Source organism: Phocoena phocoena, chromosome X (assembly GCF_963924675.1).
Source record: "Phocoena phocoena chromosome X, mPhoPho1.1, whole genome shotgun sequence".
Classification (NCBI taxonomy): domain Eukaryota; kingdom Metazoa; phylum Chordata; class Mammalia; order Artiodactyla; family Phocoenidae; genus Phocoena; species Phocoena phocoena.
Window position 1 is genome coordinate 17,782,560 of NC_089240.1, and position 13,385 is coordinate 17,795,944.

A 13,385-nucleotide genomic window follows, 5' to 3' on the forward strand; every position below is an offset into this window, starting at 1 on the left:
GGGACCTGAATTTGGAGGTCATTGAATGCCAGAATAAAAGATGAAAGGCTTAGATGTCCTTAAGCTTCCTTAAATAAACAGACAACAAATGTTTACCTACAAGGTTATAAAATGAAAGACGTTACTAATCCCTAGGTTTGCAACTAATTTCTTATGCTGTGTCTCCCTGTGATTCATATTAAAGTTGTTTTGTGTTAATAAAATATTTTTAGTAAGGACTATGAAGACTTGAAAAGAGAAAAACAGTTTCAGTTTTAGCTAAAACTGTCTCTGAAACTGCCTATTAATTTGGGGGACTAAGTGTGATCCTTGAAAAATATTGTATATGAATTCCTAAGTATGTAAATAGCTTTAAGCTCCTTGACAGTAGCAGGCAGTCTTTATTGAACATGTCTTTAAAATCATTTTAGACTTTGTTTTAAAAATTAAAACATGGAAGTACAGAATAATTGTATAATACTCTAACAGTTTATTTCATCTTTACTTAAGAGCATTTAAAAGTTTGTGTAAGCTTCTTAAAAATCACTTTGAGAAAAACTGCTTGTCCAGCGAATTTACCATGTTCTGAATCAAAAACTTTAAAAATTACAAAATTATGAAACCATTCAAACATTGCTTTGTGTAATGTGCATTTTAAGGTTGCTATCTCAGATTACCATATCTCAGTATTTTAAAATTGAGCAGTTTTAAGCAACTTGATAGCACGTCTGCGGCTTTCTTTGCCCTCTTTAGTTGGCCTTGATGTAATAAATCACTGGAGATATTTTAAGTACTTCTTTTGTGAATGTTCTGGTTTGATATGTCGTAACAAAAACCTAATTTTTGTATACTCAAATCTATGTCATGTTCTTTACTGTTTCTGGCTTTGGTTTGATACAGAGCCCAGTTTTCTTCTAGTACCTAGTTTTAATTTTTTTAATATTAAATCTTTAGTCTGTCTATTATATGTTTGGCACTCTCTCCTAGTTTCAGTGCTGACGAAGTTTTCTTTCTTACTTTTGCTTTCTTTTGGTCGTTTTCTAAGAGAGGGGAGTTTTTTTGTTTTGTTTTGTTTTGTTTTTGGGTGCATTGGGTCTTCGTCACTGTGCACGGGCTTTCTCTAGTTGCAGGGAGCAGGGGCTGCTCTTCATTGCGGTGCGCGGCTTCTCACTGTGGTGGCTTCTCTTGTTGCGGAGCACAGGCTCTAGGAGCGTGGGCTTCAGTAGTTGCAGCATGGGGGCTCAGTAGTTGCGGCATGCGGGCTTAGTTGCTCTGTGGCATGTGGGATCTTCCCAGACCAGGGATCAAACTCCTGTCCCCTGCATTGGCAGGAGGATTTTTAACCACTGCGCCACCCGGGAAGTCCCTAGAGGGGAGTTTTAAAGCAGATATTTCTCTGAAGTTCCTTTTAAAGTTGCCTGGCATTTAAAACCTGCTCTGGTTTAAAATGAAGAACCAGAAACAGATTGTAAAAAGGCTGAATTGTTTTGCAAAATGGAACAATTCACATATTACCATCCAGTCACCCAGTCAAGATTTGTTTTTTAGTCTCTGTCTTAAAGACAACATTAAGTTTTTCAAGAAAAAAGTTAGGTTTGAGGAGAAGAGTAGAAATGGTGATGATCAGTATAGTGGGGCTTGGCCATCTAAGAAGTCTTCTAAAGACCACAGGCACTGATTGATTTTCTACTGCATCAGTCTTCACACCCTACATCATATACAGCTTCTTAGAGAGAATTCTGTTTATAGTCTCTCAGCTCTGCCAATTAGCAGCGTGGAGTCTTTTCAAAGGTAGTTAAATGCATGAATGCACACTGCCCCAAAGTTAGTAGCAGGTACTTAATAAATAGTGGCTGAATGGATTGCTGGAAACATTATTCCCTGGTCTGGGTCTTTTATATCAGACACTATGATAAAATGATATCAGAAGGGAAATTTCTTCAACTAAAATTTTAGTTTAATAGTGTTTTCCAAATGTTATATAGCTTGTAGTTCATTTATAATTTTTTTAATTTTAATTTTTTAAATTAGAGTAAAATTGACTTTTGGGGCATTACAGTTGTATGAGTTTTTTTTTTTTTGTATGAGTTTTAATATGTATATAGATTTACGTTACCAACACCACAATTGAGACACAAAACTGTTTCTTCACCCCAGAAAACTCCCTCCTTGCTGCTTTATAGTCACAACCTCTTCATATTCCCAATCCTTGGCAACTACTGATCTGTTTTCTGCTGCAATAGTTTTGTCTTTTTCACTATGTAATATAAATTGGATCATTCAGTAACCTCTTTCAGATTGGTCATTTTCACTCAGCATAATACTCTGAGCTCCATCCAAATTACTGTGTGTGTCAGTAGTTCCTTTTTAATTGCTAAGTGGTATTGCATGGTATGGTTGCTCCACAGTTTGTTATTCTTGTTCACATTATTTCCCATTTGTTAAAGCAGATATTGCATAATTTTTGTTGGAATTTAGAATTATCTAGTGGCATAAATGCTTTTGAAGAAAAGTTTTTCTTATTTTTTTTGGTTGAACAAAATATAAATTTGAATATAGTAAAAAGCAGAGCAAAGAGTAAATACACCTTTACTTACTAAGTAAGAGTGATGGCCAGCTTATTGCTGAATTTGATCAATAATTTACATGGCTATATCATCCCAGAACTATATGGGAATTGTTAAAACAAATTTTATCTGCATGGGTTCTAGAGCAAAATCTCATGTTTCTAGAATGCTCCAGGAATTTGATTTATTAGATATGCTAGGTATCTATTACGTAGCCTATATATTGTTGTAGTTTGGTCAGTTTTCCACTAATTAGAATACAGTAGAATTCTCTTAGTGCTGAAACACTACTGAATATAGTTTCATCCTTTTTAGATGATTTAGGAGGTACCACAAGATCTTAAATGTGAATTATCTTTTGCTAGATCATTTATCATTTTATACTATCCTATGTGTAGAAGAAAAAGATGGTCATATGAGCTTTCTGGCTGTTTATATTATAGAAAATGCTTGTATTGTCTATAGTAGATGTTGCAATTAACAGAATAACATCCAGGACCAAAAAAAAAAGTTTTAATAGTTAAAAAATTTTTTAAAGATCTTTGAATTTTAACCTTTTGGCAGGAGGGGTTCTTGAAGTTTTTGAATCAGGAAATGGCTTGATCGAAGAGTGTTTTTAGGATCTGACTGTGATAGACTGGACAGACTGATGCCGGGGGAGCAACTGGGAATCAGGGCAGGCTATATACAGCATGAGTAAGCTGGTGACAGTGTGATCAGAAATGAAAGGACAGAGCAAGAGCTATTTTGAATGAATAAATTATGTTTCTCACTAAGTGACAAGATAAGGGATTAAACTGGGAAGTCATCATAAATGGCTCTGAGACTGGAAAAATGGTGGTAGAAATAAAGAACTAAGTTGCTTATAGGAAGATTGAGATTGGAAATGGGGCAATTGAATCAGGTGTTACCCATCATTGTCTATCTTAGCAAAAAGCAGTGTCAGTGAAACGAGGGGGCCGAAAACTAGATTAAAAATAAAATATTCTGCCTTGAATTGTCATTCATGTATTAGAGTAAGCAAAAGGATATTGGACTGATGCATGTTTGTTTTAATAACTTCCTAACCTTATTTTGCAGAAGTGGGACATAGGTCCTCACAAACCTTCATATGTCAATCTTTGTTCTTCACAGTGAATCATGAGTGGCAATAGAACTCTAAAGAATTTACCTTTTTTTTTGCTATAAACATCAGAGAGTGTTCTGTTTTTAGATGAGAGCACATGTTGTGTATAAAATGATGTAGAAAGTAAAATTTCCTGGAGTAGGGATAGAGTCATCCTCTAACGTCAATTTTAAGCGGGTTTTTAAGATTTTGAATGTTAAATATAATAATTTGTATATTCTACTCTACTTCCACATTATAATGGATTTATGTATTTATTTTACTCCATCTTCTGTAATATCATTGATTTACTGAAAATTTATACATCCTTAGGCTATCAGATATCATCATCATTTTGTAAATGTTTCATTATTTTTGGAACCTCTTTCTAGAGCTTTGATTATGTTCATTCCTTTCCCTGCTGAAGGAAGAAAGCAGTATAATTTACTGAGAAAGAGACATGTCATAGTAATGATTCCAAGCCTTCCTTTTGATTGTTTTAGTGTATAGTTTGTTTAATATTTCAACTGACGAAAGTGCATGATTGTCTTCAAGGTAAATTTGTGTGGTTTAAAGTATGGATCAACACATTTTCTGTACATTTTCTTAAGAACAAATAGGTAGGAATTTGTATGTGGATGTTATAAATTTTACTTATAATTATTTAGAACATCAACAAGAGAGGGTAAAATTTGGTGGTACCTAAGGAAAGAATTCATGCAACATTAAAGCTTAAAATCTTAGGAAAATGGGATGGATAATAATATTTTTAAAATCTGGTATATATTCTCATTTTATCTACTTAATAAATGTTACAGTGTTGAAGACTAGACACATAATCACTAAATAACTTCTCCTTCTTGAAAATGGTATAGTTCTACTTTAAATAAAACAGTGTATGAGTGAGGGGAGTTTAAATGATCACATATGTGTTGCATAGATCCTAGAATCGTGAGGTTCAGACCTTTAGCCCAATTTTGTAATGTATTCATTTTTGTAGGTTACTCTTTCTAGACCATATTTTCTCCATACACAGATGTGAGGTGTTGCTTTTGACCTTTCAGTCAAAACAACAACTCTAAAATATTATAAGGTCATTGATTACTTATAATTCAATTGAGAAAAAATATATATATGGTTCATATGGTTCATAAATACATATATTGACATAAAGTGACATTATTGTGATTGTATTATAATACCCTAGCTGCATATTTGCCATATATTTTACATTTTAAATAGAGGAGCCAAGATACTTCCTATATTATGGGCTAATATACCTTGATAATTAAATTAGGCAGCAATTAATGTGATACAGGATAAGTCTCTCTTCCTTATTTCTACCTGGCCAGTTAGAATGTGACTTGGTCTGTAACCTTGATAATGATGCTGTCTTTGATGCCCTAGGAAACCCTTTATCATTCCTTTACATAGAGGAATTGTAAGAAAAATCAACTCAAAATAATAAGTCTATCTCATATTATTCTGCAGTGTATCAAGACATGAGTGCTTCAAAATGCCATGTACCAAACGTTCTTTTGCCCCTCTAATTTTAGATTTAGCTCTTATTTAAAATGTTCCTTTTTTCCTGAAACTAGCACAACATTGTAAATCAACTATACTCCAAAGAAATTTTTTTAAAAAAGAAAAAATAGTTCCCTTTTTGCTCTGACCAGGTTATATAGCATAAAATTAAATGTCTATTAATTTATTCAGTTTACACTTATTGAGCATTAGTCTGTGTCAGTCACTGTGCTCTAAGCCCTGGGTTCTCCAAATTCAGAAGACACAGTGCCCAACTTCAAGGAATTTCCAGTCTATTTATTGGGCACACAGACATGGGAACAAAGAATTATAATGTGGGCATTGTTGTGATGGAGGTCTGTAGAGTGGTAGATTGGGAAGTGTGGAGGGTGTCTGAAATGAGTCTGTATAGGAAGGCAAGGTCCAGGTCAGGGAGGGCTTTGAACACTATATAAAGTAGTTCAGATTTTGTTCTGTCATAAATATGAGGAAACAATGAACATTTTTTAACATCTTTATTGGAGTATAATTGCTTTACAATGGTTAGTTTCTGCTTTATAATGAAGTGAATCAGCTATACATGTACATATATCCCCATATCTCCTCCCTCTTGCGTCTCCATCCCACCCTATCTCACCCTTCTGGGTGGTCACAGAGCACCAAGCTGATCTCCCTGTGCTATGCGGCTGCTTCCCACTAGCTATCTATTTTACATTTGGTAGTGTATATATGTCCATGCCACTCTGTCACTTCGCCCCAGCTTACCCTTACCCCTCCCCGTGTCCTCAAGTCCACTCTCTACATCTGTGTCTTTATTCCTGTCCTCCCCCTAGGTTGTTCAGAACCATTGTTTTTCTAGATTCCATATATATGTGTTAGCATACTGTATTTGTTTTTCTCTTTCTGACTTGCTTCACTCTGTATGACAGACTCTAGGTCCATCCACCTCACTACAAATAACTCAATTTCGTTTCTTTCTATGGCTGAGTAATATTCCATTGTATATATGTGCCACATCTTCTTTGTCCATTCATCTGTCGATGGACACTTAGGTTGCTTCCATGTCCTTGCTATTGTAAATAGAGTTGCAATGAACATAGTGGTACTTGACTCTTTTTGAATTATGGTTTTCTCAGGGTATATGCCCAGTAGTGGGATTGCTGGGTTGTATGGTAGTTCTATTTTTAGTTTTTTAAGGAACCTCCACACTGTTCTCCATAGTGGCTATATCAATTTACATTCTCACCAACAGTGCAAGAGGGTTCCCCTTTTCTCCACACCCTCTCCAGCATTTATTGTTTGTAGGTTTTTTGATGACGGCCATTCTGACCAGTGTGAGTTGATACCTCATTGTAGTTTTGATTTGCATTTCTCTAATAATTAATGATGTTGAGCATCCTTTCATGTGTTTGTTGGCAATCTGTATATCTTCTTTGGAGGAATGTCTATTTAGGTCTTCTGCCCATTTTTGGATTGGGTTGTTTGTTTTTTTGATATTGAGCTGCATGAGCTGCTTGTATATTTTGGAGATTAATCCTTTGCCACTTGATTCATTTGCAGATATTTTCTCCCATTCTGAGGGTTGTCTTTTCATGTTGTTTATGGTTTCCTTTGCTGTGCAAAAGCTTTTAAGTTTCATTAGGTCCCATTTGTTTATTTTTGTTTTTATTTCCATTTCTCTAGGAGGTGGGTCAAAAAGGATCTTGCTGTGTGAACTTTTTTGAGGTAGAGAATGATATCGGAATTTTTATGTTGGGGAAGATGGAGAGGATAATGACTAGCAGCAGGAAAACTGTAAAGCTGTTTTAGGCCAACTGTTTGTGGCCTGATTTAGAAAGATGGCAGTGGAGAACGAGAGGAAAGGATATATATATATATAAATGATGTTTCGGAGGACCAATTGTTCAGACATGGAGATTGGTTGGATGCAGGGATATACGGAAGATAGATAAATCTAAGATGGCTCCCATGTATTTAGTCTTTATACTGGGATAGATGGTGGTGCCATTCATTGAGACAGTGAATGCAGCAGAGACTCCTCTGGAGGGGAAAATGAGTTGTGTTGTGGCATGTTACAATGTGTAGATTTGTAGGTCTGGCATTCATGAGAGAGGTCTGAAATGGAAGTATGGGGTATTAGATTGCAGTTGAAGACATGGGCATGGATGAGATTGTTCAGTTAGAATGTAAAGAGGAGAGGTAAGGGGGCCAGGAATGGGTCCCTGGAGTGGAGAGCAACAATATTTTAGGACAGTTGGAGAAAACATCCTGAAAGGGTACAGAGAACGAATGGACAGAGAGAACCAGGAAAGAGTGATGTGCATATACCAATGGAAGGTGCAAGAAAGGTAGTATAGAGAGACTGCAGGGTAACTCAAGTTACTTCAAGAAAGTTTGAAAAGACAATAAGGACATGTGTGGCCTGGTACTAAACTATCCTATCAGGAACCAGGTGGCTTTTAGGAGTGTCTCTTTTCTTCTCTCAGTGGCTACATAATTTGTGTTATGGGACTTTGCTTCCCTTTGCACAATTGTTGTAACCCCGTCTCTGCTTTCTCTACTTGCTTATCATTTCTGCTCTGTCATAATTTCAACTGGATCGTTGCCCATTATGGCCTTTCGTCTCCCTCCTTGACATATAATCAAGACCTTTTCGATTTCGTGATTGCCTCATTTTCTTGGTATTCCTTACTTAAAAATCTGGAGAGAAGTAATCTTGTTAGTCCAGTTCATCATTTATATCAGGTCATTTCATAGGTGATTGAAGCCACCCAATCTGTAGCCTGGCCAATCACTTATGAAGTGCCCTGAGTAATCTTGAAATTTGTATCCACTGTGGATTTCCATTTTTGGATCTGGGTAAATTCCAAATAATGGTGGATTAAGGAGTGCATTATAGGTGAGGAAATAAAGGTGTAAGGGGTTTGGTTCTGAAGGGAGTAACAGGCTGGTGGCGAACACAGGATCAAGGAAATGTTTTTGTTTTATTTTGTTTTTTTAAGATGGCAGAGGTTTGAACAAAAGAGTCAATAAGAAAGAAATGGTTGAAATAGAGCATTTAATTTTTTAATTGTTCAAATAGTGTTAAGGTGGCAGAAGATTCCAGAGCAGAGGAAGATTGATTAGCCTTGTATAGAAAGAAGGGTACCTCTCCCTCTGAAAGAAGAAAGGAGGAGTGGGGTGCAAATAAAGTTGGAAGTAGGAGAACCTGCCCATTAGCACATTTTGAGAAACAGGCAGCAAAGAGAACTGCTGAGAAGAGAGGTAAAGACTTGCAGTAGCTGCTGAGGAAAATTCAAATAGGAGCCTAACAGCTGGGATATGAGGAAGTGATTTTTTTCCCCCAGTGAAGCCCATATATAGGTTGAGGAAAGGTGGATGATTGAACTAGTCCAGAGCTGAAATGGACTTAACTTGTGACTGGGTAGGAGTTAATGCTTGTTTTATTATTTTTTTAAATTTGTTTGGTTCAACTGTCTTTTTTTCTTCATTCTGATCTTCCGTATTTTTCTTTTGCAGGTCTTGATGACTGTTTGCAGCAGTATATTAAGAACTTTGAGAGGGAGAAGATCAGTGGAGACCAGCTGCTGCGCATTACACATCAGGAGCTAGAGGATCTGGGGGTCAGCCGCATCGGCCATCAGGAACTGATCTTGGAAGCGGTTGACCTTCTGTGTGCACTGGTAAGGACATCATAAAACTGGTGGGAAGGGAAACTTTGCTTTTCTTTCCTGTTTTCTTTCCTTTAAAAATTTTTTCCTTAAAATTTTTTTGTTTCTTCTCCTTCGAGCAGAAAAAAAGCTCCCCTCATTATCAGCCAACTGGGTGTGGTGATATTTTCCTCCTTCATTGAATCTGATGTACTATGCAGGACCAAATTACAAATTAAAGGGGCTTATTAACTCAATTGGTGACATTTTATTTAACTACTTGAAAAACTACTTGAAAACTCACCAAGGGAGTTTTCACAGAAGCATTTGGGATGTACGATTGCATACAATCAGTTATAAAGTTCATTTCCTTCTAAAAGTTTTGCTTTAGTATCCCAAATATTAAGTAATCCTATTTTAGAAAAACCATCCTTAAAATAATTAAATTATTTTAGTGTTCTTTGTGTATACATCAATGAAAATTGAATATTGTACATTATATGTCTACTTTTGTGTGTTAAAAGAGCAGTGCCTAGTCAGACAAGAGAAATCAATGTGAAAAGAATCCTGCAAGATTCTGATAGTACATTAGATATTCTGAGAGGAACATAGACTTTTTTTTCCCATGTTAGGTAAGATGACACTAACATGACTGGGACTAGAGCCACAGTGAAAAAGAACATGAGTCTTATAATAATATGGGATTGAAATTAGACTCAGTCAGTTACTGACATTTGTGTGCAAGTCATTTCACCATAGCCTTAGTTCTTTTTTAAAAAATACAGATAATATTAACTACCTCTTGGTATTGGTGTGAAAAGCAAAGGAGATAGTGTTTGAATAGTGCCTAATTCTGTGCCTGGCACACAGTAGGCATTCACTAAGTAGTCACTATTATTAAGATGATGATGATGAATAATAAATGTGTAGATAATTAAACGTAATTCAGGAATCAGTACAGTCAGCACTGTGTGTGACAGATGTAAGTTCTAGTTCCTGCCATCTTGAAAAGCCTAGTGGGGGGAGAGTGACGTATAAACAATCACAATATTATAGTATAATTACTAAAATAAAAGTATGAGCTGAGTATTAGGGGCACAGAAGTTTTGACTAAGATAAATGGGTTCATATTGCAAAAGAGGTGATCTTTAATAGCCTAATGGAGGACGAGCATGTGTTCTAAGAGGTGGAGGAACAGAGGGAAGGAATTTCCAGGTAGATAAAACAGCACATACACAGGCACACAGAATAAGGAGCATACCTGGTGTGTATGAAAAATGATAAGCTATTTTCCCACCAAAAATAAGTGGGAAATAGTGGCCTAAAATTGGCTTTAAAAGATAGAATAGCGCCAGACTGTAAAGTACCTTAATATTCTGATAAGAGAGGACTATGCAAGAATGATCAAATGCTTGCTTTAAAAAGGTAACTGATGGTAGTGAAAAGGGTGGAGTGGACTGGACATAGAGTGAAGACAGGGGAACAATTAGGAGATGTTTAAAATAATCTACTTAGGCTATGAATAGGGCTTAAACTAAGGATGTGCAACAGGAATACAGAAGATCTGGTGACTAGGAGTGGTGAGTGAGATAAAGGAAGTTGAGGAAGATTCCATCTTATTCGCTGCAGAGATAGAGTAGAAGATCTTCCAATAATGAAGATAGGCAATAGCAGCAAGAATAGATTTAGGTGGGAATATAAATTGAGTTTTGGATTTGTTGAATTTGAGGCATCTCTGTGTTATCCAGAAAGAAATACTCATCAGACAATTGAATTTCTGAATTTAGAGCTAAGAAGTGGCTGAAGATAGAGATTTGGGAGTCTCAAGTATATAGGGATTGAATCCATAGATAGCGAGGTCACCCAGGAAGGGCCTGTAGAATATAAAGAACAAAGGACACAACTTGACACTCCAGCTGGGAAGGAAGAAGGGTAGCCTTCAGAGGAGACTTATGGAGTAGTCAGAGAAGCATGAAGACAACTATGAAAGAGTTGTCACAAAAGCACTGGGAACTGTTATTTTCATTAAGGAACACCAATAATGTCATCAAATTTCACTAAAAGCCAATAGAATTAGCAAGGGGAAAAGAACTGATTGAAAATAGTTTTTAAAGAATCTGAAACCAGATTGGTTGAATAGTACCTCCCACTTACACATTTCAGTCTAACCTTAATTGTCCTTTCCTCAGAGATATTCCCTGATCACTCCCTCACCCTGGCCTGGTCTAAAATTGGCCCCCACTCTTCCTCTCTTTCTTAACCCTCATCTCATTTCATAATTATATACTTGTGTGTGTATTTATTAGTTTAATGTCTGTTTCTTCTGCTAGACTACAAGCTATGTGGGAAAAGTGACATTGCTTATTGAACCCCTAGTGTGTAGCACAAATGCCTGGCAATAGTAGATGCTGAATAAACGTTTTTTGAAAGTGGTGATGAAAGAGACTTGACATATTTTTCACATGATAATTTGGGGATCTTCTTGTTTCCTTATTCCTGAGATAAAAGAAATTAATTCAGACCAGAGCATGCACTTACACTCTCCCTTATGTGAATCAGATTGCAGAAATCATGCCTGAAATAAAAGCCAGTACTCAGTGTAAGGTAAGAGTCCACAGTGTTTTTGCATACTGGTCTCCAAATATGAGTCAGAACCGCTATGAAGGTACAATATAAGTGGCTTGGAGATGGGTATCTGACCTAGCAGTCCCCTATTTGCCACATCTTCTATAATAGTAAAGTTGAGTGTGTCACAGCTTGAAGTCTAGAGTGTATGTGTGATAAGCAGGGCTTCTCTTAGATGAACCACTCACATGCTGAGCTCCACTCTGCCACTTTGAAGAAGGAAGTAAGATTGGTGATTACGGTACTACCTACAGATAGTCTAGACCTGTAGACTTTGGAGTTTGGCCTTGGATAAGCTCTGCTGACCTAGACTTACTTAAAAGGATGGTATCAGAGATACAGATCACTGCCGTGCAGTTCTGGGTTTAAGCAGCATAATGTTGCATCATTTTCTTGGGAAAAAGTAAATCAAAACATTAAATTCATTCTTTCTATGTTTATTCCCCAAGGAGGTCAAATATTAAACTTCCTTTTCACTGCTTCCTAATGGCTATACATCAACATGTTAAAAGTGCACATATCTTACAGTTTATGCACCAGATGTTTTCCAGTGAATATAAAGCAAATTTCCGAGCAGTGAATTCTGATTTACTTCTACATGCCGTTATAAAATCAGGAGGTGACATCCCTCTTCAGCAAGCTGAGCATCAGGAGTTGTGCTGTCGGCAATGGGGAACTATGTTTTGTCTCTTCAAAACTGTAATGTCTCTACTGACTCTTCTACTTTTTCCTACATCTACTGTGTTTATTTCTTCTTTTAACAATTATATATTCATGCTCATACAGTGCTACCACAGGGAATACAAAGATTGAAAAGGCATAGTCTGTGCTCTTAAGATGTATACAGTCCAGTAAAGACAACAGTCATTAAAAGATAATATAGATTTATTTTTAAAATCCCAGGGGAGTGCAGAAGGAGATGGTGAACACTACTGAGGGATCCAGGAACTGTAAGTGGGATTTGCATTGGGACTTGCAGGATGCGTAGATGTTTGCCAGATTAAAAAGTTGGAGAAAAGTTATCTAGGCAGAAAAAATATGTGTAAAGACAGAATTGTGAAAGAGTATTCAGTGATAAGAGAAAAATAAGAATTTTGAGTTAGCTGCTGCAGAGTGGGAAGTGATGGGAAGAATGTCACCTTACACTTTGTATCACGTTATAATTCTTTGCTTAGGTTTTTTGGTCCTTGATATGCTTTCTGCCTAGTGATTAGCAAGTAGAGGATAGTCAATTAATGTTATCTTACTGAATGGAGTTATCTGCCTTTCTCCAGAGAACTGTAATTTTTTTCTCTTGCCGACACAGCCTCAGAGTCTGAAGTTTCTGTTCCTAAAATAAGGAAGACACAGAAAAATTACCAAATTCCTTTGTTTTTCTTGAGCAGTGGAATATTTTCATCTGCCTTGTCTTGAAATTAGTCCTGATGGGGAATAAATGTTATGGCAGCTGTTGAAAATCAAAGGTTTATTTAGTAACTTGTTCATTCATGCAACATATATTTATTAAGCACCGACTATACTGTTTGTACCATGTTATCCTAGAAAGAAATAAGCTTTTCATGATTTGGAGTTATAGTAACTCTTTCAAGCTGTTATGTACCATTTGGTGTGCTTCAATAGAGAGCACCTTGTATTAACTAAAATAGTAAAGCATAAATAAAATACATATAGTTTAATGTATAGCCCTTAATTTATGTTTTGACAGTGCACCTTTTATTGAGAAGTACAAGTGAATCATTTATGACAGGATAAGAACAGTTTGCATTTCATTCTTCATATACTTTTCATGTAATAGGTATTTTGTAGGAAAAAGTTGTTGCCTGCCATTGCTAGGATTTGTTTCTTTGCAACATAATTGCTTGGTTCATTCATCTCAAAATAATTCATTTCTAAAAAAAATTCATTAAAGCAATCTTTTTAGGACTCACACATATT

General features: G+C 36.1%; 1 protein-coding gene across 4 annotated transcripts in view; it reads left to right on the forward strand.

Annotated features, from left to right (window-relative positions):
* CNKSR2 (connector enhancer of kinase suppressor of Ras 2) overlaps positions 1 to 13,385 on the forward strand; it is a 258,302-nt gene that overhangs the window by 43,976 nt on the left and 200,941 nt on the right. For all 4 annotated transcript variants that reach the window (XM_065900458.1, XM_065900459.1, XM_065900460.1 and 1 more), the window contains exon 2: positions 8,695 to 8,858. In XM_065900458.1, the coding sequence (XP_065756530.1) occupies positions 8,695 to 8,858 (164 nt within the window). The remainder of the gene's footprint in view (positions 1 to 8,694; positions 8,859 to 13,385) is intronic.